Below are 25,084 nucleotides of genomic sequence, written 5' to 3'. Positions count from 1 at the left end.
TATCTCCTCCTCAGCCAGCATTGCCTTCCAGTTTGCTGTTTTGCCTCTGTATTTCTGGGCACTGGGAATAGAAGCTGTGCTGGAGGACAGAGATAATTTTCAATCAACAAATGAAGTGTTAAATGTTGTTTGGGCAGTTCTGCCAAAGCAGTAAGAATTGACTCAGAAGTCAGCGCAACTGTTAGGAAAGGTCAGCAGGGTAACCGGGCACATGAGAGACACCCACAGCTTAGTCACGGCCAGGGCCCCATGAGTGGCAGTTAGAGCATATGGTGGGGGGGATAACCCATTCACAGTACCTTCCAGTGGGAACAGATGTCCAGGGTAGAGGTTGGCCAGCAGCAATGTCACTGAAGGAGCCTTTAGAAAAGGCTGTACTGACAGGCTGGCATTAGTGGGAAGTACTGAGTTCTGTGTGGAAATGGTGAGGATGCTTGGTACTTGTGCTTGACTTGGTATTTCTTTCTTGTAATAAGGAGGCCAAGAAGAGTGGGGCTCTGCTGACCCAGAACCAGGGATGGGACTGCTGAAAGGATGATCTCAGCATGACCTCCGCAGTGCTTCAGGCTGTATCAAATGTCTCACTTACAGAGCAAGAATAAGCCTTGCTTGTGGGAGGTGCCTGAGCTGTCGCTGGTGGGGCTTGTGGCTTGTTTTGTGTGGGCCACTGAACTGTGTGGGTACCTGTCCTACTGCTTGCCTGTCATGCTGTGGCCATGCTGCATTGTCTGCATGCCCTGTGTGTGTTGCTGCCCATGCACTGCCCTTCCTACAGTGGACCAGTGGTGTAAAAGTGTTCTGCAAGTGACCAATGGGTCGAGGGTGGTATCATGACATGAGCCCACGGGAGCAGCGTGGTGGTGCGATAGTGCCCCTCCTACCTTGCTTCCTTAGCTACATCTCACCACAGCCTTTGGGAGGTTGACCAGAAGCATGTCATTTTTCAAGAAGCCCATTTAGAACAGAGTTTGAGCTGTTTCTGTCCCTGATGATCCTCCCTCAAGGTGTCTACTGTGCTTGGGGCCATCAGTTCATGATAGAGCCACTGTGATTTGCAGTACTCTCTGTACCTCTCCAGACAGAGGGACATGTACCGCCATCCAGGGCAGAAGATGTGATTAGCTTCCTTAGTTGTTGGAGATAAAAAGCCTTGCGCACTTGGGAGATGCTCCTGTATTAGTAGAAGGCAGCCAAATACTTTATGATGGCAAACCGAGATGCCTGTTTTTGTAAGCAACTGCTGTCAGAAAACCTACAGCAAATATTGAAGAAGATTTGAGGAAGTGTCCTAAAGCAGATGATGAAGCGTGGGAGGGTTGCCACAGGGTGGGATGCAAGTACAGATGTTTCCTGAGTCTTAGCTCAGGGTGTTTGCCTGACTGGGTACAAGTATGAAAACAGGAAGGATTACTCTTGTGAATGCCTGACAAGGAAAGATATCCTAAAGGAAATGCAATTTAACATCAGCTCAGCAGGTTGACCTTAGAGGTGGTCATGCCACAGATTACCAAGGAAGAACTGGGTAGATCTGATTTTAAAAAAAGAAAGAAATTTAAATATTTGGCATAGCCAGGCAAGATAGGTCCAGAATTTAAAAGCAAATAACAGATTTTCAAAAAAATCTACCAAATACCAAACTGTGGAGAGCTGATTCTGGTTTATAAGAAAGATTCAAGACCTCCCCTTTCCGTGTGGTGTTGGACAAGGAATACAAACAAAAAATGTACAGGAGGAAAAGTGTTTTAAGTTGAACTACATAAAATCACTACATTCTTAGTTTTTTAAATGGTGACTGAATACTTGTAACAAAGATATTCTTAAAGCTTCCTACAGAGAAAAGCCCAGGGCTAGATGGCTTCACTGGTGAATCCTGTTAAATGCATGAAGAAGAAGAATGATATTTCCTGACTCATCTGTGAGGCCAGTATCACCAGAGAGCCTCAGACCAGCAGTCTTCATTTTGCTACAGGTGTGTGAGCTTTTGTCCAGACTCAGTTCTTTTGCATCCATCTCCATGTCTACTCTTGCCAGGACACAGTTTTGATTGTTGTAGCTTTATAAGAAGTTTGGAAATCAGGAAATGTGCGCCCTACAACTTTGCACATTTTCAGGATCTTTTTTCCTTATGAATAATTATGGATGCTCAAGTTCTCAGTAAGATATTGGCAAATGAACCCCAGCAACGTATGAAAGGAAGTGCAAATGACTGTGGGTCACTTGAAGCATTCAGTGACTCCTCCATGTGAATACCAAAGAAGGACAAAAAGCACAGATGCAGAAAAAGCCCTTAGGGGCTGGGGATATAGCTCAGTTGGTAGAGTGCTTGCCACCTTGGGTTCAATTCCCAGCACCAGAAAAAAAAAAAAAAGAAAGAAAAGAAAAAGCCTTTGACAAAGTTCAACCCTTTTCATCAGCGAACTAGGACTAGAAGGGAACTTCCTCAACCTGATAAATGACCTCTTTAAAAGCCACACTAATGTCAGACCTATTGCTGGAAGCCTTTCTCTGAAGTCGGCAACAAGACAGCAATGCCAGTTCTCCCCATTTAAATCTGACACTTCTGGAGGTCCTAACCAGGGTAGGTAGGCAAGAAAAATAAATAAAAGGCATTCAGAGTGGAACGAAGGTTTATTTGCAGATGCCATGGTCTTGTCCTGTCTAACTAACTGTTTACGGAACACAGAGGAAACACTTGCAAATCATCTATCTGGTAAGGGTCTAGTATTTACAATATTAGAAGAACTCGTATAATTCAGTTACGAAAGGGAGATAATGTGACTTAAAAATGAAGGCTAAGTAGACGTTCTCCAGAGAAGATGTACAGATGGCCAGTAACCACAGGAGAAGATACTGAGCATCATTAGTCCTTCAGAAAATGCCAGATGAAGCTACAGAGAGGTGCCAGTTTATCCTCACTAGAATGGCCGCAGTGAAAAGGATGGCCAGTGACCAGTACTGAGCACGGAGGAATCCAAGTACTCTGTTCTGCTGGTGGGAACATGCAGTGGTGCGGCCACTTTGGCACGGGGCCTGGCTGTTTGACAGGAAGTCATATACAGAGTTACTGTCCATTGCCTGGGTATACCCCCAAGAGGAGGGAGAACATCCTCACAAAGCCTCGTAAGATTGTCAGCTTAGGCTTGCAGGGAGCTCTGATCAGCCATGGAAGAGTTACAGAGTTGCCTCGTTGATGAACATGTTCTGTGAAGTGGAGGGAGCCATGTTCTGTGAAGTGGAGGGAGCCAGAGATACGTGTCTCCGGAAATTCCCGAACACACAGATCCACAGATGGGTCAGGTGAATGGCTGCTTGCCCAGCCATTCACCGGTCTAGGAAGGACTTCAGTGGCATGGGAGTTGTTTGTTGTTGAGAAGAATATCTTCTCAAAGGAGTTGGCGAAGAAGTTATACAACCTTGCTATCACACTGAAAGCTGTTGACCCTTTAAAAGGGTGAGTTGTGTAGTTGTGAATTGTGTCCATGAGAACAGTGTCACATTGATGTTTTGCATGGCTCAGCCCTTCTGAGGAGTGCACAGGCACGGTTCTGGTGGGCACCTGTGGCATGTGGCCCTGCACACAGAGTGGTCTTCAGGGAGACCCGTGGAACAGCAGGGTCAAGGATGAGGCATAGTTGTATCTCCTGTCACCTCCAGTAGGAGGATCTGAGGCCTGGGTTCCATGATTCCCATCAGGGCAGAAGCGTGAGCTTCCCTGTCCAAATGGCTATGTGCTGAGTTAAATATAACCTGGTCTTTAAAGGATAAAATAATGCAAAGTGTCTAACAGTTATTAATTGTGTGTTCAAGTGAAAATATTTGGAAATTAGATAATTTCTTGTGGTGGTGGTGGCGGGGATTAACACAGGTTCTCATACATGCTAGGCAGTGATCTACCACTGAGTTACGTCCCCAGCTCAAATGAAAATATTTGGGATGTATTGAGTTAAGTAAAAATATATTAAAACAGATTTCATATTTAGTTTTGTTTTGTTTTTGGTTTTTGCAATCCTGGAGATGGAACCCAGGGCCTCTTGCACATGCTAGGGAGGCCCCATACTGAGCCCTCGTGATTTCTTTTATTTCTTTTTTGAGACATGGTCTCCCCAGGTAGGCCTTGAACTTGCTATCTTGCTGCCTTAGCCTTCTGTCAGCTGGGATTACAGATGTGCACAATTGTGCCTGGCTTATTTTACTTATTATTGTGGCTACTAGAAATTAGAAATTGTGTTTGCAACTCACATTGTAGCTTTACCAGGTGGTGCTGACTGTGCTCTGTTTACCTTGCACCTACCCCCATGCTAGGGCTTGAACCAGGACCTGGAGCGTGCCAGGCAGGCACCCTGCCACCGCCCCCTTGGTGTTTGTGTTCTGAAGTTTCTCTTCCTGCTTGGTCTGTATTCATGATGAGAGTTAAGCTGTGGTAATCCTCACCATCTTACTTTGTCTTCTTATTTTCTATACACTTATCTCTTTTTATTTCTTCCCTTTGTTGGGTTGATAGGTTTTCTTTGTTCCATTTAATCTCCTTTTGTAGTTCAGCCCATTCATAGCCAGGCTCCCCTTCATGACAAATCAAGAAAGTCTCCACGCATGGCCACATGTGTCCTGGCCAGGGTGTGCCTTCGTGGAGAGCCTCTGCTTTGGGCAGCTCTGCCCACGTGGAGGAGTCCACGCGTGCACCTTGTACCAGTGTCTGCATGCTGCGCTCGGTGCTGTGTGCCCAGCAGTCCTTCATCCTTTCCCTTCCTGGTCCGGTTTCTTTGTAGGGGGCATCCCTGCTGATGAACATCCAGACCACACAGGTCTCTGTGTGGCTGTGTTCCTTTCTCTAGGAGTGGGACTGCTGCATCTGGTACGTGGTCTGCCTACCAGAAACTGCTGGTACCAGGCCAGGTGTTCCTTAGTGTCACTAGCCTATTCAAAACGTTCTTCTGATAACCAGGGTTCTCCAGAGAAATAGGACTAACAGGATATATGTGTGTTTGTGTGTATAAGATGATGTAAAACCAGGAATTGGCTTATGTGATTGTGGAGGCTGGGAAACCCCAAGATCTGCAGTCAGCAGGCTGGAGACCAATAGAGGCTGGTGTAGTTGTTTTCTAGTGAAAAGCCTGAGAAGCAGGAGAGCCGGCAGTGAAGTTCTAGTCCAGCAGCAGGCAGGCTTGAGACCCAAGAAGAACCAGTGTTTCCCTCCAAGTCCAAAGCTAGAAAAAGCCGAGGTCCCACCTGGGCGCCCAGCCTTCGACCCCCTGCTGTGGTGTCCTTCACGCTGTCCTGATGGTGGTGGTGCTGTCAGCCATCCTGTGCACTGCCAGCCCTTTTTTTGTGGACATTTCTGTTGTGCTCTTCAGCTGTCAGGAGAACGGGTTGTCGTGCTGGTGTTGAGCTGTGGGAGTCCCGCAGCCTCCGTAGGGTGTCTCCCCTGCATCCTTTTAGGCTGGGCCTTGTTTTCATCTCCTTAGACTGTTTTCAGAGTTGTTTGATTTTCTTTTTTTTTTTTTTTAAATATTTTTTTTAGTCATAGGTGGATGCTGAGAGCCACAGCCCAGTCGGAATGACGCATGGCATTTTTGCCAGAAGGGAGTGGTTGAGAGGTGACTCCAGCGAGCCATTGAGATGATGATGGTTATGTGAAGCTGTGTATTCAATTGTATATTAGACCCTTCCCCTGTTGGTTGGGGAAGTTCTGGAGGAGGGATAGATATCAGGTTGGAGGTGTTCCTGGAAGGGTGGCTGGAGGTGTTCCTGGAAGGGTGGCGACGGTGGCGTTCGGGGAGTTCCGGCAATAAAGGAGTTCCTGTTTTGAACCTACAAGTGCCTCGTGGCGGTTGGGTTATTTTGTGGACTGCGGCAGGTGGACAAAATGCTTTTATTTTTAATTATTTATTTTTATGTAGTGCTGAGGATTGAACCCAGTGCCTCACCTGCACTCGGCGAGCGCTCTACTACTGAGCCACAACCCCAGCCTGATTGGTTTTCTTTCACAATGTTTTTTGTTAGGAACCTTTGCCCATCTCAAGGTCTTAATATCCTTGTCTGTTCTCTAGGAAGTTTTACAGTGTCAGCATGTATGCTTGGGTACCTGATTCATTTCAGGGTAAGTTTGCAGATGACATGAGGTGCTGGTTGAATTCACCATTCCCATGTGGATTTCCAATCCTGGCAGTCAAAGTTCTCCTCGCTCGGCCCCTTGGTGAGACATACATGGATGTGTGTGGGTCCACTTTTGGGTTCTCCATTCTCCCTTGATCTCTACGTCCACTCCGAGACCAGTGCCGAACTTGCTGGATCATGTCGTTTTATAGTCTCAAAATCAAGCACCATTGAAGTCATTAGGACTTTTTCTTATTGTGGTAAAAGCACACAAGGTAGAACTTAACCATCTTGGCCCTTTCCAGGGTATAGTAGTGTGACTCTGTGTCCCTCCTGTGCAGCAGGTCTCTGGAACTTGTCATCTTGTGAAACTGAAATAGTTGCTGAAGGCGACTCCCTCCTCCCCACCCTGAGCCCTTGGCACCCACTGTTTTGCTGTGGGGCTTAAGAGTGATTGCTTTAGATAGCTTACATAGGTTGAATCCTGCACTGGGGTGACGTTCTCAAGGTTCATCATATCGGGCCACAGAGAGGCTGGGGGACAGTCTGTTGCGTGCATGTGCCCAAGTGCTCTTCATCGCTGGCCTGCTCCTGGGTGCTGGGCTGCTTCTAGTCTAGGCTGCTGGAATGCTACTGCTGCTCATGTGGCATCATGCCTCTCTTGGACATCCTGCTCAGGGTTCATCTGAGTGTGCCCCGGAAGTGGGCGTGGGCATCACAGCTCAGCTCTGCAGTGCATGCTGTTGCAGTGGCGCACCTTGCATGTTCCCACAGCTCTGCCAGGAGTTACAGTTTCTCCACGTGCTTACTGACACACTCTTGGTGTTTTTCTGAATGTCATCTGAACAGACAGGTGAGGACGCCTTGTTTTGGTTTTGATGTGCAGGTCCCTGGTGACTGTCGTGTGCAGCATCTCTCCATGTGCTTGTTTGTTATCTTCAGAGAAGGTCTTCTCATGGTTTCCACTGGATGGCCTTTCATTTCCAAGTTCCAGGTATTGTACGGTGCAGTGACCTGCAAGTGCTGGCTCCTGGCCTTCAGGCTGCCTCTTGCTCTGTAGGTTGCTTCCTGCTGCACAGAAGGTATAAGTTTAGTGTGACCTCATTTGCCCATTTTGTTGTTAGGAGTGTGTTTTTAATGTTCTGTCTCATTTACCCTGGTTCTTCCTTAGGGTCGATTGAATTTGTGGCCATTTTACCCATCTTCACTTAGTTGAACTATATCTTGCTTTGGTCTCTTTTGTATCACATTCTTTTCTTGTATTTTTGTTGCCCTTCTCCTAGACTTGCCGTTTTGCTTGAGAGCTGACTCTGAGCTTTTTTCCTCTCAGAAAGAACTTGTGCTTGCTATCCTTCTAGTCCTTGTGTATCTGAAAGTGTCTCCCTTTGCCCTCGTTCTTGGATTCAAATTGGGCTTAGGTTATTCTTGAGCATCCGAGCTCTATTGTTCCCTATCAGATGCCCTTTGGACAGGAGCCTGTGAAGGAGCTGTTGGCACTAACAGCCAGGACACCCTAGGACAGCTTGGGGAGAGTTGGCACAACGTGGAAGGTGTCCATCCCTCTTTCCTGGGATTAAGTTGAGGAGGGAAGGCTATGCTCAGGACTGCCCTGGTTCCATGGAGGGGTGGATGTAGGGAGGACACTCGCATGGGAAGCGTGTTCCCTGGCTTGGTAGGTGCACATGTGATGTGATGCGAGTTCCGAGAACCTCAGTGTGAGTGGGCAGGGCTTCAGCATCCATCCCGCATCCCCGATCTCAGTTGGATACCTCTCAGTTGGATACCATAGGTTCTAGGCACCCAGCCAGGGGCGTGAGGGGAGAGGCATGGCCTTTCTGCCAGGTTGGGGCCAGCGAGAAAGGTGGAAGTGGGCGGCTCAGGTGAGGGCCTTACTGAAGAGCCTGAGAGATATGGTTGGGCATGGCCCTGAGAGCGAAGGGCAGGGAGGTTGAGTCATTCCCTTGGAGGAGTGGCTGCAGGAAGTCCAAGCTGGGTCATTTTAAGGTCAGGGTCAGGATTAGAGGCTGGGCTGCCCAGAGTGATTAGGGCCTAGTTTGGGGCCCAAGACAGCAAGAAGTCAACCGTGAGCATTTAGGACCTGTCATGGCAGTTGGCAGGTCATGAATGTCTGTGCTAGGTGTCTGCCTGAGTGGCACAGTGGGCCACTGGCCATGCGGGCTATGTACTGTTCTCTGAAGGTGTACCAGATCCTGAATTGGTTTCTTTCATCAAAAAAACTGAAAAAACAAACAAAACAAAACAAAAAAAACAGGTAACTTGGACTGTGACCTTGCAGTATCACTTGCTGGGACTTGATACTGGTGAGTGTCAGGGCATTGCCTGTCTCCTTTTTGGATAAAAGTTAAAAATGAACATGCCACACTTGCAGAACTTGCTTTGCCGTTGGCTCTGTGGGTTGAGCTTCTCTCTCAAAATGTGGGGCTGCTCAGATGTGTTAGTGTCAGATGTGCTCCGATCCAGGGGGTCTGGAGGGTGCAGGTCGAGCCAGTCCTGTGGAAACCCACTGCTGGGTTTTGTTCCTGTCCAAGTGGGTGTGTCAGGGTAACTCTCCGGCCTCACAATTGAGACCTGCATACGTCACCTGGTGCGTGCTTGGATCAAGCAGTGGGTTGCAATTTTTAGTTACTTTTTTGGTTTATTTTTATTGAAATACATTTTAATGACTGAATCTGATTATAAAAACCTTGGGGGTTTTGTTTATTGTGTATGTTGGGATTGACTTCAGTTCATTTTTTAATCATTCATTGCTACTGTGGTTGGTGAAGGCGTGAGTCCAGGTAAATGGGGAGCAGCCCGCCGTCTTCCCCATAGATGTCTTGCAAGGATGGTTTGGGTGCTGGGGGAGGTGGGAGGGAACGTGCTGGGGGAGACCTTTAGTGCTCCATGTCCCTGCCTGGTCTGAACCTTGTCTGCCAGTGCGGAGCACCAAGGCCAGTGGAGTTTGCTGGGTCTTGCTTGTTAGTGATGCAGTACTGGTGGCCTTGAGCTGGAGCTCTCCTCTTCAGAGCAGTGGGCTTCCTTCCTGTACTTGGACGAATTCCCAGAGCCTGTCAGGACGTTTGAGCCCGAGTTCTGACCCACCAACCCCAAGTACAGCTTTTTCCTCTCATGGGCTCTTATCTTTTCCAGAGGGATCCTGCCGTTTTGCTTTGACCTTATTTCAGACTTTTTATTTTGTAGCAGTGTAGGCTTACACAGAGGAATTGCGGAGAAAACGTGGAGAGACCATTGCAGAGTGTGTCTCCTGGTGACCACGTCCTGTGTTGCCCTGGTGCCTTGTGCATCTGACAGGAGCCTCTGTCCGTGGCCCAGGTGTGGCTTGATGCTTTGCCCAATCTGTGTGTGGTATAGGCATGGTGGAGGGCAGCAGGCAGCTGGGGCTGTCCAGAGGGTCACTGTGGGGAACTGCAGGTGCTGTAGAATCCGTGTTAAGGGTGACTCTGTCTCGTAATCTAATTGCAGAGAGTTCCTTGTGTTGCCATATTAGGTGGTGGTATGGTTGAGTACTACGATATGTGCTCTGCCCCCCAGGATTCTGCCTCCTGGCAGGACATACCCACATAGAATGGCACATTGGAGAGTTCTACTAGAGAAAAGGGGCCAGGTGCTGGGTTGGTGGGGGCAGAGAGTGCCCAGGGGGCCTTGCTTTTATGCTTTGTTGCTTTCATTCATTGTCAGATACTTGCTAAGAGCCTGCTGTATGCCAGGTACCAGGCTAAATTGCTGTCTGGTGGGACTTCATCATTCACTAGATATAGACTGGAAAGTAAAGCACCCCCCCCACCCTTTTTTGGTAAAGAGGTACTGAATCCTCAGGAGAGGCATCCTTGAAGGCAAGTAGTATGGGGTCCTGAGGGTCTTGCAGAATACTCTGTACAGCTACACTTTCCCTGGGCTGGCCGCGCATGAAGAGCAGGGCCTGCAGGGATGGTGCTCTCATGTTCTGCTGCTGCCCTGCTGTGCTGGGAGAGCCCTGTAGCCCCTCACCCTTTGACCAGGCTGGCCTCTGTCCTTTTCGGTATAGTGAGCATGCTGCAGTTTGGTAGCTTCTCCCCCCTCTTTCCCAACTTTGTGAGACTAATGTGACCAGCAAGCATGAATTCCAGTGTGGTCCAGGAAGTGATTTCAGCTAACATCACTGGGCCTCCCTGAATGGCTGACAGGGCTCATCTGTTGGTACTTGTGCCAATAAGACATTAGGCATGATCTCCCGAGAATGTATACCCCCAGCATACTGTTGCCTACAGTGGTCCCTGATGGCCCCAGGGGATGTCTGGGTAGAGGGCATCTGGCAGCGGGAGGCTAAGTAGGGAGTGGCAGTCAGGGCACCAGCACCACAGTAATGGCCTTACCCCCATCCTATGTCCCCACTTTGAGGGAGAAAAGCAGGTCTGGGCAAGTCAGAGGTCAGTCTTCTCCCTGTCTCTGCCATCATCCTGCTGTCCCTGATCGAGGAAGCCAGCCTCTAAGCCAGGGTCATGTCTCCCTCCCTGCACCCCTGCCTTCCTCAGTGGCTTCATTGCAGGGCTTGGTGCCTGCCCGGCACGAGGGCTGACAGAGTCCCTGACAGTCTTTCCTTCCCCGTGGAATGTGCTTGTGATGGCAGAGTTGGACAGACGGTGCACTGAGGTCAGATGGGGCCCTAGCGACAGTATCTACCCTGGGACCCCATTTGGGGCGGAGAAAGGGCATGGTGGCTGGCACCTGATGTTGCTCATGGTGGCAGAACTGGGAGATGGGAGGGACGACAGGCAGTAGAGTCTTTGTGACTTAAGATTGTTTCCTAAATTTTCTATAGGTAATAGGGTTTTTTATAGCCGGGATGGTGTAAACGTTCCCTTATGGAGATTATTAAATGTGCGTTCGTAATCTCACACGTGTGGACAGCTTCGTGAGCTGTGTGGACCACTCTTTGTGTACCTCCTTGCCTATGCCGATGGGTCTCCACAGTGGCCGTTCTGCCCGCCAAGCCCTCTCACTGACTGAGAGGAGAGCTCTGTCGCTGTTCTCCTTTTGGGTAGTTTCCTTAGCTGTTTGTTTTTCTATATGAACTTTGGGACTGTTTTGTCAATATATACTAAAAAACTCCTTGGGCATGGTGGCCCATGCCTATTATACCAGCAACTCGGAGGCTGAGGAAGATGGCAAGTTCGAGGCCAGCCTCAGCAACTTAGCAAGACCTTATCTCAAAATACAAAATATAGAGGGCTGGGATATAGCTCAGTGGTAAACACTCCTGGGTTCCATCACTGGTACTGCCAGAAAAGGGTTTTTGTGGAACACTGGGCTGCATATTGTAGATTCTGGGCAGTGCCTCTTTGTGTTAGACCTCATCCAGGCCCTGTGATGTCCTCCCTCAAAGGGCTTCACTTTGCCGGGCCTGGTCAAGTTCTGTGTCTCCGAGCTTGCCTCCAGGAGTGCTGGAAAGGAGGCCTGCGTGCTGGGGTATCCCACACCTAGCTAAGATTGGGGCCAGGGATTCTCACTGTCTTTTTTTGTCCAGGTGCCCTATGAAACACTGAATAAACGCTTCCGGGCTGCTCAGAAAAACATCGACCGGGAGACAAGTCACGTCACCATGGTGGTGGCTGAGCTGGAGAAGACCTTAAGTAGCTGCCCAGCTGTGGACTCTGTGGTCAGCCTCCTGGATGGAGTGGTGGAGAAGCTCAGTGTGCTCAAGAGGAAGGTCAGTGTTATTGCCCTCCCAGTGTGACCTCAGATGTGCTGCCCCCTGTGGGGGCTGGGTGTGCTGGCCAGCATCCTGTGGGCAGGGGGTGAGCTGTGGGAGGAGTGCAAGACACCTGGGCCGAGCAGAGGACTGGGTTGTCTTGGTTGTGGGAGTGTCTCAAGCCCAGGGGTGGGAAGCCAGGCCCCTGGCAGATTGATTGGTTACTTGTAGACTGACCTCAGAACTGCATGTGGGATTTCTTACTGCTGGGACTAGTAGGCCAGGATGTTTGAACTATCCTGCCCACTGAAAAAAAACACAGAAAGTGAGGTAAGAGTTTTTAGGACATCTTCCTAAAAATGTCAGAGGGTTTCTTAGGCATAGCAACATTTTACCAGTTCAAATTGGAGGCGAGGGGGTCAGAGGTGAAGAGACAGGGAACTGCTGCTGCCCTAGCCAGTGGCCCTGGGCTAGGAACACAGGCCTGCTGGAGCTGAGCCGGGTCCAAGGCTCTGTACATCCAGATGAGGCTGCTGCAGGAGTGGACTCATGATGACAGGACATGGCAGCCCAGGTTCAGAACCGGGGGCCGCGGCGTGGAGCCTTCAATGCAGCATGAGTGGTCCCAGTGACAGAGCCTTCAGGTTCAGGCCTAGGAAAGCAGGCTCTCTTGGGAGAAGGCTGTCGTTCTGACCACAGGTCGTCCTTAGAATTAATTTTCCAAGTACAGTGTCCAACACAAAGGCAGCCAGGAGCAGAGGAGCATCATCGATCAGGGACCAGCAGAAACAACAGCAGTGACCTGCACAGGCTTCAGGTGTGGGGCTATCAGATAGAGGGGAAGGGAGCCCAAATCTGCAGGGATCTGAAAGCATGAGGACTCATTTGGAGTCTGAAAGAATGGAGTAGATGTCAAGAAAGTAAAAATAGAATAACCAGCTGAGGATGAAGCTCGGTGATCAGCTTTTGCGTAGTATGCACAAGGCCCTGGGTTCCATCCCAACAAAGATAGACGGGTGGGGCGTGTGTGTGTGTGTGTGTGTGTGTGTGTGTATGTATGTATATGTGTGTGTGTGTGTGTGTGTATGTACGATGTGTGATGAATGTATATATACACATGTGAATGATAACCAAAATGAAAACTGCAGTGTGTTGACAGTCCCATAGCTGTGAGACAGCTAAAAGAGACTGCTTGGAGATGGTGTAGTGCAGGTAGGGAAGAGGAGAGGCATGGAATAGAGGGCAGGTTCCTGGCAGTGGCCAGAGCCAGGGCAGGGAGCTTGGTGAGGGCCAAGAGCTGGGGCGCTGAAGCACCTGTCCAGAGTCCTCAACTGCATGCAAAGGAGTAGGCCTGACAGGTAACCCCGTGGTGAAGCCAGAGCTTGAGAAGAATCCCAGCTGTTGCCAGGGAAGGACTGCACCCAGGGCGCAGCAGGCTGGCAGTCTGCTCTCTGCAGCATCAGGGAGCCAGAAAGCCCTGTGCCTGCTGAAGGGAGTGACTGGGAGGCCTGGAACTGCGCCATCCAGCGCCCAGCTCCTGGTTGTACTGGGTGCTGGACGGCACACGTGGCGGGGGCAGCCCTGTTGGACAGTGCAGGTTAAAAGCATTTCCATCCGATATTAATTTTGAACAAAGCTGACTTTAAGAAATAGTATAAAAGTTTTGAAAAGTAACTTGATAATGACAGTTTAATCAGAAAGGCATAATAAATCTCAAAAGGTACAGATCTGCAGCATAGTTTTAGAACATACATATATTCAAAAACAACACAGCAGGAAGAAGTGGTAGACTGTGACCCGACTCTGTCAGTGAGTCCTAGAGGAAGCACAGACTTTCCTCAGGGACAGAGGTTCTGGTTCCTTTTGTTTCTGCCTAGGATCCAATAATGTCCCCAGCTTGGCTTCTGCTTTCCTGCTTGTCTTTTTGGAGCCCTGGGGCATGGTGCCTGCATCCCCATGGGCAGGCCCCAGCGCCTCCCACCCTGAGCGTGTCTCTGTGTGTGCTCAGGCGGTGGAGTCCATCCAGGCTGAGGATGAGAGCGCCAAGCTGTGCAAGCGCAGGATCGAGCATCTCAAGGAGCACAGCAGTGACCAGCCTGCTGCGGCCAGCATGTGGAAGAGGAAGCGCATGGATCGCATGATGGTGGAGCACCTCCTACGCTGCGGCTATTATAGCACAGCCGTGAAGCTGGCACGCCAGAGCGGCATCGAGGTGGGCTGGGCTGCGTGCTGCATCTGCTCACGGGAACACATCTGGCTGGGGAAGCCAGGGTTTGAGAACAGTGACCCTGTGCTTCTTGTTGGCCTGGGTAGTTGACCACATTTAAATGGGGAAGCATGGAAAGGGACTTGGCCCACCTGGTACTTCACTTCCCCACCTTCCCGTCAAGGCCCGTTCCTGTTGCCACATTGTGAGCGCTTTGGGCTTACCTTGAGTGGAGCATGTTTCCCAGGAGTGTGGCTTCACTGGCTCCCATGTTGAGGTGCAGGACAAGTCGACCCTGCCTGTGGAGCACTTTCACACCAAGGGCTTCTGGTAGAAGGATGCATCATGGTGCTGGAGGCCTCCCTGATACTGGGCAGAGGCAGAACCCTGCTACCTCTGCTACCCTCAACTTCACAGGTCCATAGGTGCCCGTGGCCAAGGCCCCCCTGCTGTCAAGCATCCATCCATGTTGTGGGGTCTGCGGCTCTCAGACATGACATAGCATGTGCTCTATCTGCACTAAATGCCAGCATCCAGAAGCTGTGGAGGCAGGACCCCTGTGCAGGACAGAGCACAGTGAGCCTTCGTGGGCCTGGAACCGGGCCTGGCCTCCCCAGTCCTCTGCCAACCCAGTGACCTCTCCTGGCACCAGCCACACTCTGCCCTCATCTCAGGCCATAGGGGCCTTCCTTTCTCTGCCCTTCCATCAGACCTACTGATCCTTTCCTGTGGTACCACTTGGCTCCCACCAGAGCATGACAGCCATAGCCTTGGCAGTACCACCCATGGCATGAGACTGGCCACTCCCAGCCCAAGAATGGCCTCGGTGCCATGCCCATCCTGTGCATCTATCTGCTCAGCAGTGCTTTCTTTACCCTGTCTTCATTGGACTGCCCTCTGAGAACAGTGCACTGGATCCTGCTTCTCATGCTCTGCTGCCCACTGCTCCAGCTCTCCCCACTCTTCCTGAACTCTGAGATTGCTGTGGCCCTGTTCAGGCCTCTTGGATGGCAGCTCCCTAGAACACCCTCCCTGGCTACTTAGGGAGAATGGTGCCATGCTTTGTGCCCTCTCCTAGCTTCTTTGTTGAACTTTCCCGCTTGTATTTGTGTATCTGTCTCGTGGCAAAAGGGAGGGCAATGTGTGGGCACATGCTGTTAAGTGAGTGGAATGCATGAGGGAGCCCCTGTCCAGTTCTGTGTGGGCTTGGCTTTGCTGTTTTTGGCTGCCCTGTAGGGTGTGGCATTGCCATTGATGCACAGATTGATATGTGCATTAGTGAGCTGCATGAGGTCCCCAGCCAGTAACCAAGGCTGGGCTCCTGGTGCCCTGCAGCCTCATGGTCCAGCCTCAGGCGGCTGTGGGACCTTAGGAGCAGACTTCGTTTCTGTTGCCAGCTCCTCGAGGCTCCAGTGTGTGTGCCTGATGGCTCCTGCCCTGCCTGGGTCATCCCCCTTCCTGCCTCTCTTTTTTTTCCTTCCACTGGATGCAGTGGATGGGCACCTCTTGTTTACGCTCCAGTCTTGGCAGAGGGGCCACCACGTCCCTGCCCTGGTGCCCAATGGTCCCTTGTGCCTGTCCACCCTCCCTTGCTGGCTGGCACATCTCCTTGTGGGCGGCCACTCAGTGCTCCCAGATGTTGGCTTTTGTGGCTATGTTTACCTTGGAGTGGCTGGTGCAGTGCAAGCTGTAGGCGCCTCCTTTTCCCAAGGGTGCCCTGACAGGGGAGAAGCGTGACCTGAAAGGAGGGTGCAGAATCGACACAAGGCAGGTCACTCGGGGAGCATCAAGGAGGGGACAGCTGACAATTCTAAGAAGGTTGTTGGGGTTGGCTTCGCTGGGATGAGGCATGGGGTGGGACCAAAAGGGACATGGTGGTGAGGAGCCATCTTGTTCTAGGGGACAGGGTGAGGGCAGAATCACACACCAAGGCCCAGATTCCATGGCTAGAAAGGCTGGGCAGGACTTGGCCTGGCCTTACTGTCCAGCTGCTGAGTTTGGGTCCATGTTCAGGCCCACACGCCAGGTTCCAGCCCCACCCTGTCAGGCCTGTGTTCTGCCCACCAGAAGCAGCCCCGGGTTCTGTCTGCATGAGGGCAGAAAGGGCCTCTGGCCTCACTGTTCCTAACATGTCAGCCAGCCACACAGCCCCCTTCCTTGCTCCTCCTTCACTCCCGAGCCTGGTGATCAGGATGTAGGGTTATGGGAGCTCATCGGGACCCATATGGCTCTCCCTTAGACTATGTGAAGTTGGGAATGCTGTCCATGAGGCTTCTGAGGAATGTCTGGGTGTCCCAGGAGTTGCTAAGGATCATGGGATAGGACTTTCTCGTAGTGGACACACCTGACTCCACCGTCAGCCTGACTGTGCCTGGTGAGGCCAGAGGAGGGCAAGCACTGGTCAGCATTCTTGAAAGAACTGGCCCCGAGCACCCAGCCGGCACTTGGCACACAGGGCATCATGATGCTGAGCCTATGCACTGGCTTAGTGTTTCTCTTGCTGGTTTTCTTTTAAGTAATTGGTTTTAACTTCCACCTTACGCTTCTGAGTATGCATTAGTCACTGTTGATCTTGAAATCAGAAAAGTGCTAGTCTGACTTCCACTGTGACTGACTGCTTCTGCGTAAAATCCTGTATCTCCCACTGCCTTTTCTACACGGGCTCTTCATGCTCTGCACAGCCACACCTTCTGGAAGGAGCTGCCAGCAGCTTTGGGCTCCTTCTACTTCGTTGTGATCATGTGCACAGGAGAGCTGCCCTGGGGTGTGATCCCAATGGGATACTGGCCACAGGATATGAGCCACTGTGTGGCTTATCCAGGGCCCTAAAGGGGTACTCTGCTGGGCATGCTGTTCCTGGTCAACAAGCTGATTATTATTCATGATTTTGCGTAAGTCCTTTCTAGGTATATGAGAAATTCAGCTTTTGAAATTCCCATGCTCTTCATATAGCTTCCCTTTTTTGTGATGTGCACACATCTCCTCATCTCAGTCACTTGATCTTGCTGGTCTTACTTGGTCCCTTCACTGCTGGGGGTCCCTGGCCCTGTGAGAGTCCTCCAGAGCTCAGCACATGTGGCTGTTACTTGGCTCTTCCCAAAGGGCACAGGCTTTGTGAAGGAGGGTCGGGAAGCTCTTCATCACCCCTGTTGTACCTTCTGCACAATGCCAAATTCCCAAAATAAAGCAGGCAGTGAGAGTGGGTGGCTGGGGCTTCAGTCTTCCTGTGAGGGGCTAGGATGGGGTGGAGCTGCGGCTCTTGCCTGTACGCCCACCAGGGTCAGGCAGACACCTCAGCATTGTGCAGCTGACCGTCCTGGGCTTCTGCTTGCTGTAGCTATTGCTGGTGTGTACCTGTGGCCAGGACTGGCTCATCTCATATTTCTGTCTGGGGCTGCAGAGAAACCCCCCATCCTGGGCCCATTCTGGCAGGTGTGCCCTCTGCCTCCCATGCTTGACTCTTGCTCTGTCCTGCTGGGGTCTGGGTTTCAGTTCTGCTCAACATAGTAGGGAGTGCTGTTTCCATCTCCTTGATGAGGAGATTCTGGCTATAGAAGGTAGAGTTCACCATTTGGGACTACACATTGTTCTGTGGGGCCGTGGGACCACGTAACCTATGCAGCAGACCATGGGGAGGTGCCCTATGCTGGGGGGTTCATGGCAGGGCTGGTCCTGTGTGGGGTCTGTGGGCGCATACCCTGTGCTGGGGAGCCATGGGAGGGATCCCCTGTGCTGGAGTCTTTGGGGTGTGTACCTTGTGCTGGGGACTGCCCTGGTGCAGGAAAGATGGTTGCTTGTCCATGTGTACCTTGGTTGTTGGGTTTCCTGCTGGCCCCTCTCAATAATGACAGGCAGGGGCCTGGTCCTCTAACCAGCGGGCATCTGCTGCTTGTGAGCTTCCCAGTCCTCAGGAGCCTTTCCTGCTCCCTGATGTTGCTCCCTGGGTGTCTACAGGTGTGGTCTGGGGCTGTGCTTTGGCAGGAGGCTGGGTTGGGAGGGCCAGGGCTGGATGTCCCTGCTTATGGGTCACAGGTGCAAAAGGGCCCCTGAGCCAGTGTGTTCTGACTCAAGTTGCCCCTTCCCCCAAGGACCTGGTGAACATCGAGATGTTCCTGACGGCCAAAGAAGTAGAGGAGTCGCTGGAGAGGCGGGAAACGGCCACGTGCCTGGCCTGGTGCCATGACAACAAGTCCCGGCTCCGGAAGATGAAGGTGTGCGGGGCTCCCTGGGGCCGCCTGGGTGGGGGTGTGGTGAGGGAAGCTGCTCCACCTGCCTTTAACCCCACGCCTACACCTGTCAGTTCTGGTTTGTAAGGTGGGTTTTGGGGTTTGGGTGGTTTTGGGCGCAACCCTGAGGAGTCGCCTCCTGTGTTGGGGTTGGGACATCTTCCTGACATGAGGTTCAGGAGGAGTGGGATGTGGAACTCCATTGTGTATGCAGCATGTTAGTGGCCGCCTTGCTTGGGAGTCTGGGCAGGCCCATGGGCTCCTGGTGCTCGTAGATGCAGAGAGCAAGTTCCCTGGCAGGCTGCAGAGCTCGGGCTGTGATCATATACTGAATACACACTTGGTAGATGTAGACTACAGAGGCTGCAAAGCGTAAACTGCAGAATTTGAACCTGGCCCACTAAAAGATGCTGTTGTCGTAGGGCTTGCAGAAATGTTTTAACTTTTATTAACAGCCCCCACCTCTGGCAGAAAAACTGTTTGTTTTCTGTTTTTTAAACTGAGTGCTTCTTTAACCCCACTTGGTTGAGCTTGTCGGGGTGCATGTAGTCACCAGCCGAGAGTGACACTCTCTGCCACTCAGGGCCGCCAAAGTGATCACGAGGCGAAGACGGGACGAAAGAGTAGAGCCACCAATGGCTCCCCTAAAGAGAGTGAGGATCTTGGTATGGAAACCCTAAAAGGAAAGCCAGACTTGGTATGTAACACTGTGCACCCTATTCAGCTCCACCCCACTCCCCAGACAGCTCTGTTCAGGGCCCTGCCTACCTGAAAGTTGCTGGTTACTTCTGCAAGCCCTGGCACCTGCCAGTCGGCACTGAGAGCATGGCTCTGAGGCTTGTGTGGTCTCCATCCAGCTGTGGGTGGATGTTGCTGTAGGCAGGGTCTGAGAGGTGAGGGGCGCTGCAAGTAGGCTGTCTAGGCAAGAGAGCATGATTCAGTGTCTAGGAGTCTAAGAGGGAACACTGGCCTAGCGCTGACCAGGAGTATGTGGGCAGGCACTGCTGCCCCACTGTGAATGCCTGCTAAACAGAGGATGCCCTCCACTTGCGCAGGGAGGGGAGGCAAGCAAGGGAGGAACCTCGTCAGAGGCAGGAGAGTCTAGATGGGTATGAACCTGGAGACCCAGTTCCACTGAGTTGGAAAATAACTTTAAATGAGAGGGTGCCAAGTTCACATCTGTTGAACTAACTTGGACATCCAGACTGCAAGGGACACTGAGGAGCAGAGCATGCTCTTCAGGGCACCCCAAGTCTAGAGAGGCACATGGAAAGGCTGCACGGAGGCCCTAGGCCTGGTGTAGTGTGCACACGCGGCAGTGTTCACACCCATGTGGCTCCATGGGCTCGTATTGTGCGTGCAGGTCTGGAGACCTTTTTGCTACTGCACGTTTGCACTACCCTGCTAGTAGACTATTTGAAAGTGATCGGGTAGATCAAAGAGCGGTTCTAAATAGGAAAGACAAATTTAAAAGTGTACCTTTTGCAAAGCAGTTACCTGGAGTTTTACCCAAAAAACTGCTTTTGTAAGAGGTCTACAAAGTGACTTCTTTTTTTTAGTCAGAGCCTGCTGATGGCCACCTACTGCAGAATCAGTGGTCATTGAGTAGCCCAGGGAGGCAGGACGGACCCAGGGAAGGTGGAGCCTCTGTAGGGACCCAGAGTCTAACATTGCAAAAGAGCAGAACGCCCACGGCGCCCTGTGGTGAGCTGCCTTTGTCTAGTGGGTCTGTACCGAACCTGCCACTCTCTGCAGAGCTTGCTCTCTTTTAGGAATCAGGGCAGCTTTTGCCTCCAGCCTGGCTGCTCCTCAGTCTGGGTGCAGGGGGAGGAGCGAGGGATGGGGGCAGCCGACCATCTTTGTCCCGCGTCACCTTCTATTCAGAGCTGGTGCAGCTGCTCCTGTATGGTCATGGTGTGTCGCAGTGGGGTCCTGGCAGGGGTCGAACATGCTCTGCAGGTTCAGGCTGGTGGCCCTTGGGACACAGTGTGCAGGCTGAGGAGGCCTAGTGGGGGAAGTTCATGACATAGAGGAACTCTGGGCCCCAGGTCCAGATGCTTGCCACGTGGAGCTTCTGTCCATGCCATCACATACTTTGGATGCTGTGGGATCAACGTCCCGTGTGGGTGAGGAGCCCCAGGCACACACACTGACAGTCTCAGGTTCAAGCTACTACTGTTTGTGTAGAAAGATCCACCTATTCCCGAGTTTGCAGAATTTACTTATGCCTGCTGGCCCTACCCCCAGGCACAAGATTTCCAGCTGAAATAGGATTGATATGGCTGGTTTCAAAGCAGCTTTGAGTTTCCATGGTGGCTGTCCCCACTGTGGACTTTGTACCATCCCCCAGTCACTGTGGTACCTCTAGGCAGACACCTTCGGACCTCATCCCCAACCTCCTTCCCCAACCCTTCCCACCTCTGGGCATAGCGCCAACCCAGACCTCTCTCCTGGCCTCAGCAAATCCTGGGGCTTCTGCCCTTTACAGGAATCACCCTTCCACCATCTCCACCTGACCCTGGCTGACGTGGGCGGTAAGGTCATAGCAGGAGCCTCGGCTTCTGCAGGTATGGCACCTCCTGTTCCAGGCGGGACCTTTGTTCTGGCTCACACTTCTTGCTTGGGACACTTTCTTGCATCTGGCCCTGCACCTGTGCATCTTTGCTCAGGTGTTCCTTGGCAGCCCCTGTGAGGTTATACCTTGTAGCCCATCCAGCACCCACTTGTTCTCTCATTGTCTCCTCCTGCCTAGTGTCAGAGCCTCTTGACATTGGCTTGTCTGAATTTTTCCAGAATAGCCTTTGGCACAGACTGGAAGTGCACTGAGTCTCAGGCTTGGGGGCAATAGGAGAAGATACTGCATGGGGGGGAAGAAGGCTTGGGGGTACTCGAGTGTACAAGGTCATTGAGGACACACGGGAACCAGAAAACTCCTCTGCCCTTTGTGGAATGGACAGGTTCCGTGTGGGGCTGCAAGCCTTTCCCCCACACCCAGTGAGCTGGTAATGACTCCTGGCTGCTGCCCACCTTCGTGACAGCTTTTCATGTGAGTCCATTGGGCAACTTGGTCCACATCCACTGCTCCTGCCCACCTGGCACCCCCATGCCAGGCTCCTGGGTGCCTCTTGGTGCCATGGACCCCCCCAGGGGAAACATGGCTCCACTCCCACTGAGGCTATATTGGGTGGCCCAGGCTCATCATGGGCTTGCAGTGCTGTGTGGACCCTGCTGGGAAGTGTCTGTCACAGGGTGAATGAAGCAGCCTCTTTGGCTGCAGCCCTGCCTCTCGGGCCAGTCGGAGGGCCTGCTGGGGATGGGATGCCTGAACACTGTCCCCAGATGCCTGGCGCTGCACTGGCGCTGGCACTGGCACCGGCACTCCACTGTCTTAACTTAGCGTCTCTTCTTTGCCCTCAGAGCTGCCTGGAGTTCAGCCTCAGGATCCAGGAGTTCATCGAGCTCGTTCGGCAGAACAAGCGCCTAGATGCTGTAAGGTAGGACTTCAGGCTGCTCCCAGCTTCTCATGTGAGGGCTGCTATGTCCCCTTGCCCCATCCTCACAGTCTGGGTGCTAGAGGAGGATGCATGGTGACAGTGGGTCTTGTAGTGTGGTGGCCTGTGGTGTCATGACCGTCTACGTGAACCTGTGGTCAGGGCTCTGGGCTCCTATCTTCCCACTTGGAAAGTGCCGCCAGCTGCTGGCAGCAGGAATGCCCTGACAGGATTGGGCCTCCATCAGTTGAAAGTTCATTAGTCTGGGTTGTTCCATACATGGCCATCTGCGAGACGACTGGCAGCAAGAAGAGCACCTTAGGGCTTTCTGTGGGCACAGCTGGGCTTCTTTGTCCCATCTTTGGCTCAAAGACTAAGGGAACCTTGGCTGACTACCTACACAGCCTCACCTGGCAGTCAGGGATGAGGATGGTATTTTTGCTTATCCTTGGTCAGATGCGAGTGCCCACAGAGAGGTGGCTGAGTGCCAGTTCCCCTTCCTTGCCCCAGACACGATCGTCTTCTGTCGGCAGCCTCATGATGTCCTCCTGGCCTCTGACCTGGGTGCTGTTGGCCAGTGTATGCTGTGCTGGGGGCAAAGGCAGTGGCTGGTCCTTAGTCACCAGGCTTTTCTCACTCTAGCTTTGCTGAGGCTCCTGCTCACTTAAGCCTGGATCCCTGAGCCGGGAGGGCAGCACATGGGTGGAGCAGCTGAGCTAGGGCCTGCAGCAAGAGGAGCTGCTGCTGAGCCTGTGCTAAGGGGCACCTGACACACATCTGACTATCAGGAGAGTTGCCAGGTGTAGGTATAGCAGGAAACCCCTGCCTGTGATAGCTGAGGATTGGTGGTGGCCAGTGTCCACCTTGAGTCCTATGGGTGGGTGGCAGTGAGCCATCCTCAGGGCGTCATTGGGCAAGAACAGAATTGGTGTTGTAGGTCCCATAGAGGGCAGGCTGCCTTGAATCCACATGCCAATCTCACTGGCTTCCAGTGCCCATGCCGGGTAGCTGGTGGTAGGACGGGAGAGCCTGGTCTTTATTCCTATTCTGTCCACCGCCAGGCCCACTGAAGAGGAGCCCAGCCACAGCGGTGGGCCTGGGAGTGGTGCTGTATCCCCTCTGCATCCATAGCCCTTGTGCAGTTGGGTCCGCTGGCCTGCTGCTCTGAGGTACTCGTGGTCTGGGGGCAGTGATGGGGCCAGCTGTGGGGGCAGTCCACACGCTCACCCATCCTGCCCCTTTTGGCCCTCATGCCCATAGGATGGCATCTGTCCAGCCATGCGTGGCCTGGCCTGCTTCCCTCTTAGGGCCTCAGCCATCACATCAGCCCTGGAGTCAGAACCAGGCTCTCTGTACTCTCATCACATACCACTGAGGGCCCTTGAAGAGCATGGCCTGGACTGGGCACCCCTCAGGTTCAGGCAGGTGGCAGTGGGGTGGGAGAAGCTCTTTTTTTTTTTTTTTTTTAATATTTATTTTTTAGTTCTGGGCGGACACAACATCTTTGTTAGTATGTGGTGCTGAGGATCGAACCCGGGCCGCACGCATGCCAGGCGAGCGCGCTACCGCTTGAGCCACATCCCCAGCCCCATGGGAGAAGCTCTTAAAGCCTCAGGACTTCTGGGGGCAGGGCCCTATCTGCAACAGGCAGGTGGGTCCCACTCCTAGGCAGTGCAGGTGTATAGGCAGTGGATGTGGCCCTGGAGTGTGGGTCCTGCTGCAGGGGAATGGGCATCGGCTGTCCTGAGCTCCTGCTCTGTGCCTGGCTGAGGGCAAGCACCTGATGGGTGACCACCAGGCAGCTATGGCCTGAGCGTGTCCTCCATGGACACCTGGGATGTCAGCTGTGTGAGCAGGTAAAGAAAGCTCTCTTTAGGAGTGATACTGCAGGAGCCTTTGTGGGTGGGAGGGCAGGCAAGTGTGCCAGGTAGGGCTGAGAGGGAAGAGAAGGGAGCCTCAGGGCTGGCTTTTCAGAAGGTCTGGCCAGGCTGGTTGGAGGTGGCAGACAGGTACCGACAGGACCTGGGCAGGGTGAGGGTGGATGGGTTTGGCTGAACTTGGAGGGACAGGGTATGAAGCTGAGACTGGATGCATAGGAATGTGAAGCCGGGGCATGTCTTGCTGAGGATCCGAACTGGGCCCTAGTGCTGGGCAAGGTGAAGAACTGCGTTCTCCATGCCGTCCTGCAAGCCCAGCCCTGGATGAGGGTGTGGCTTACATGGGACTGTCCCCTGGAGCAGGGGAAGGTCGGTGTCCTGTCATCTGGCCTATTGCCTGTGAATCTGGGGGGCCCTGCTGGACCAGGCCATGGACCTCTCTGGCTGCTGCCTTGGGCATTGCTAAATGTGGAAGCATGAGCTTCTGGTGGCTAACTTCTAACATTCTTAATTTTTTGTTTTTGTTGAGATAGGGCCTCGCTATGGTGCCTAGGCTGTCCTTGAACTCCTGGGCTCAAGCGATCCTCCAGTCTCAGCCTTCCGAGTAACTGAGAAAACAGGCATGTGCCACTGTACCAAGCAATGTTTTTTATTTTTGGTAAATGAGTAAGCCACATGCCTGACCCAGGTATCTGAGTAACTTGATGAAGGTGGGACTGTACTGTGTCCACTAAGCCCCCAGGCCTTAAACCTGGCCAGGCCAAGTCAGGTGTTACTCTTCAGGCTATGTTTGTGTATATGCATCTTTAAAGAGAAATGTGGTGTTGTGTCTTAAGCGGTCTACACTGTGTCTCACACTGGTGGGTTCATTAAGGAGAGTTGGCTCTGTGGTCCTGGAGGTAGGTGTCAGACTTGCCTGTGCACAGCTCTGGGGCCTGGCTGCCTACCAGCCCTCAGTTGTCCTGGAGGGGTGCTGGCCTCGCCACTCTTCCCACAGGGTGGACAGCCATGTGGACTCCCATGGGTGTGTCCTGAGCCTGGATTCCTCTGCTCCTCTTGGCCACACTCTCCACACCTAGTGTCCTCTTCTGCCCCTTGGTGCTTCAGCCTCATGGCCGCCTTGCTATTCCTCTGGGACTACTTGGCCACCTCCTGTGCCAACTCCAGTCTCCATGTAGAGCCACGCCCCTCTGCAGCTGTCCTGAGCAGGATCTCCCTACCTCCTACCCCCTTCTCAGCCTCCACCCCTTCACACCTTGTTTCTGACAGTACAGGGCTTGGGGACTTAGGGGCATGGGTTGTACTGTCACTGGTCCCTGGGACCAAGGGGCTGGTTCCAGGGGAAGAGGACCTGTGAGTGCCGAGGATTCAGTGGTAGACCAAGGGCATGTGTGAGTGAGGGTCCCCTAGACAGCTATAGGGACAGTGAGCACCAGTGGCCAGGGGCCTCCACCCTGTGGGAGTTCTTGGGAAGGTTTGTGGACACATGGGCAGAGGGCCTT

General features: G+C 52.5%; 1 protein-coding gene across 6 annotated transcripts in view; it reads left to right on the top strand.

The window, feature by feature from the left end:
- Nucleotides 1-25,084, top strand: part of Maea (macrophage erythroblast attacher, E3 ubiquitin ligase) — a 36,990-nt gene that overhangs the window by 7,397 nt on the left and 4,509 nt on the right. Inside the window, exons 2-7 of one of the 6 annotated variants that reach the window (XM_026379456.2) lie at nucleotides 6,980-7,087; nucleotides 11,618-11,800; nucleotides 13,791-13,994; nucleotides 18,077-18,199; nucleotides 18,798-18,911; nucleotides 21,632-21,708. In XM_026379456.2, the coding sequence (XP_026235241.1) occupies nucleotides 6,980-7,087; nucleotides 11,618-11,800; nucleotides 13,791-13,994; nucleotides 18,077-18,199; nucleotides 18,798-18,911; nucleotides 21,632-21,708 (809 nt within the window). The remainder of the gene's footprint in view (nucleotides 1-6,979; nucleotides 7,088-11,617; nucleotides 11,801-13,790; nucleotides 13,995-18,076; nucleotides 18,200-18,797; nucleotides 18,912-21,631; nucleotides 21,709-25,084) is intronic. The other 5 variants (XM_026379457.2, XM_026379459.2, XM_026379458.2 and 2 more) reach the window with 5 other exon arrangements.

This window comes from Urocitellus parryii, chromosome 10, assembly GCF_045843805.1.
Source record: "Urocitellus parryii isolate mUroPar1 chromosome 10, mUroPar1.hap1, whole genome shotgun sequence".
Classification (NCBI taxonomy): domain Eukaryota; kingdom Metazoa; phylum Chordata; class Mammalia; order Rodentia; family Sciuridae; genus Urocitellus; species Urocitellus parryii.
Note: the sequence above shows the minus strand (reverse complement) of the source record. Positions and strands in the feature narration are given on the sequence as shown.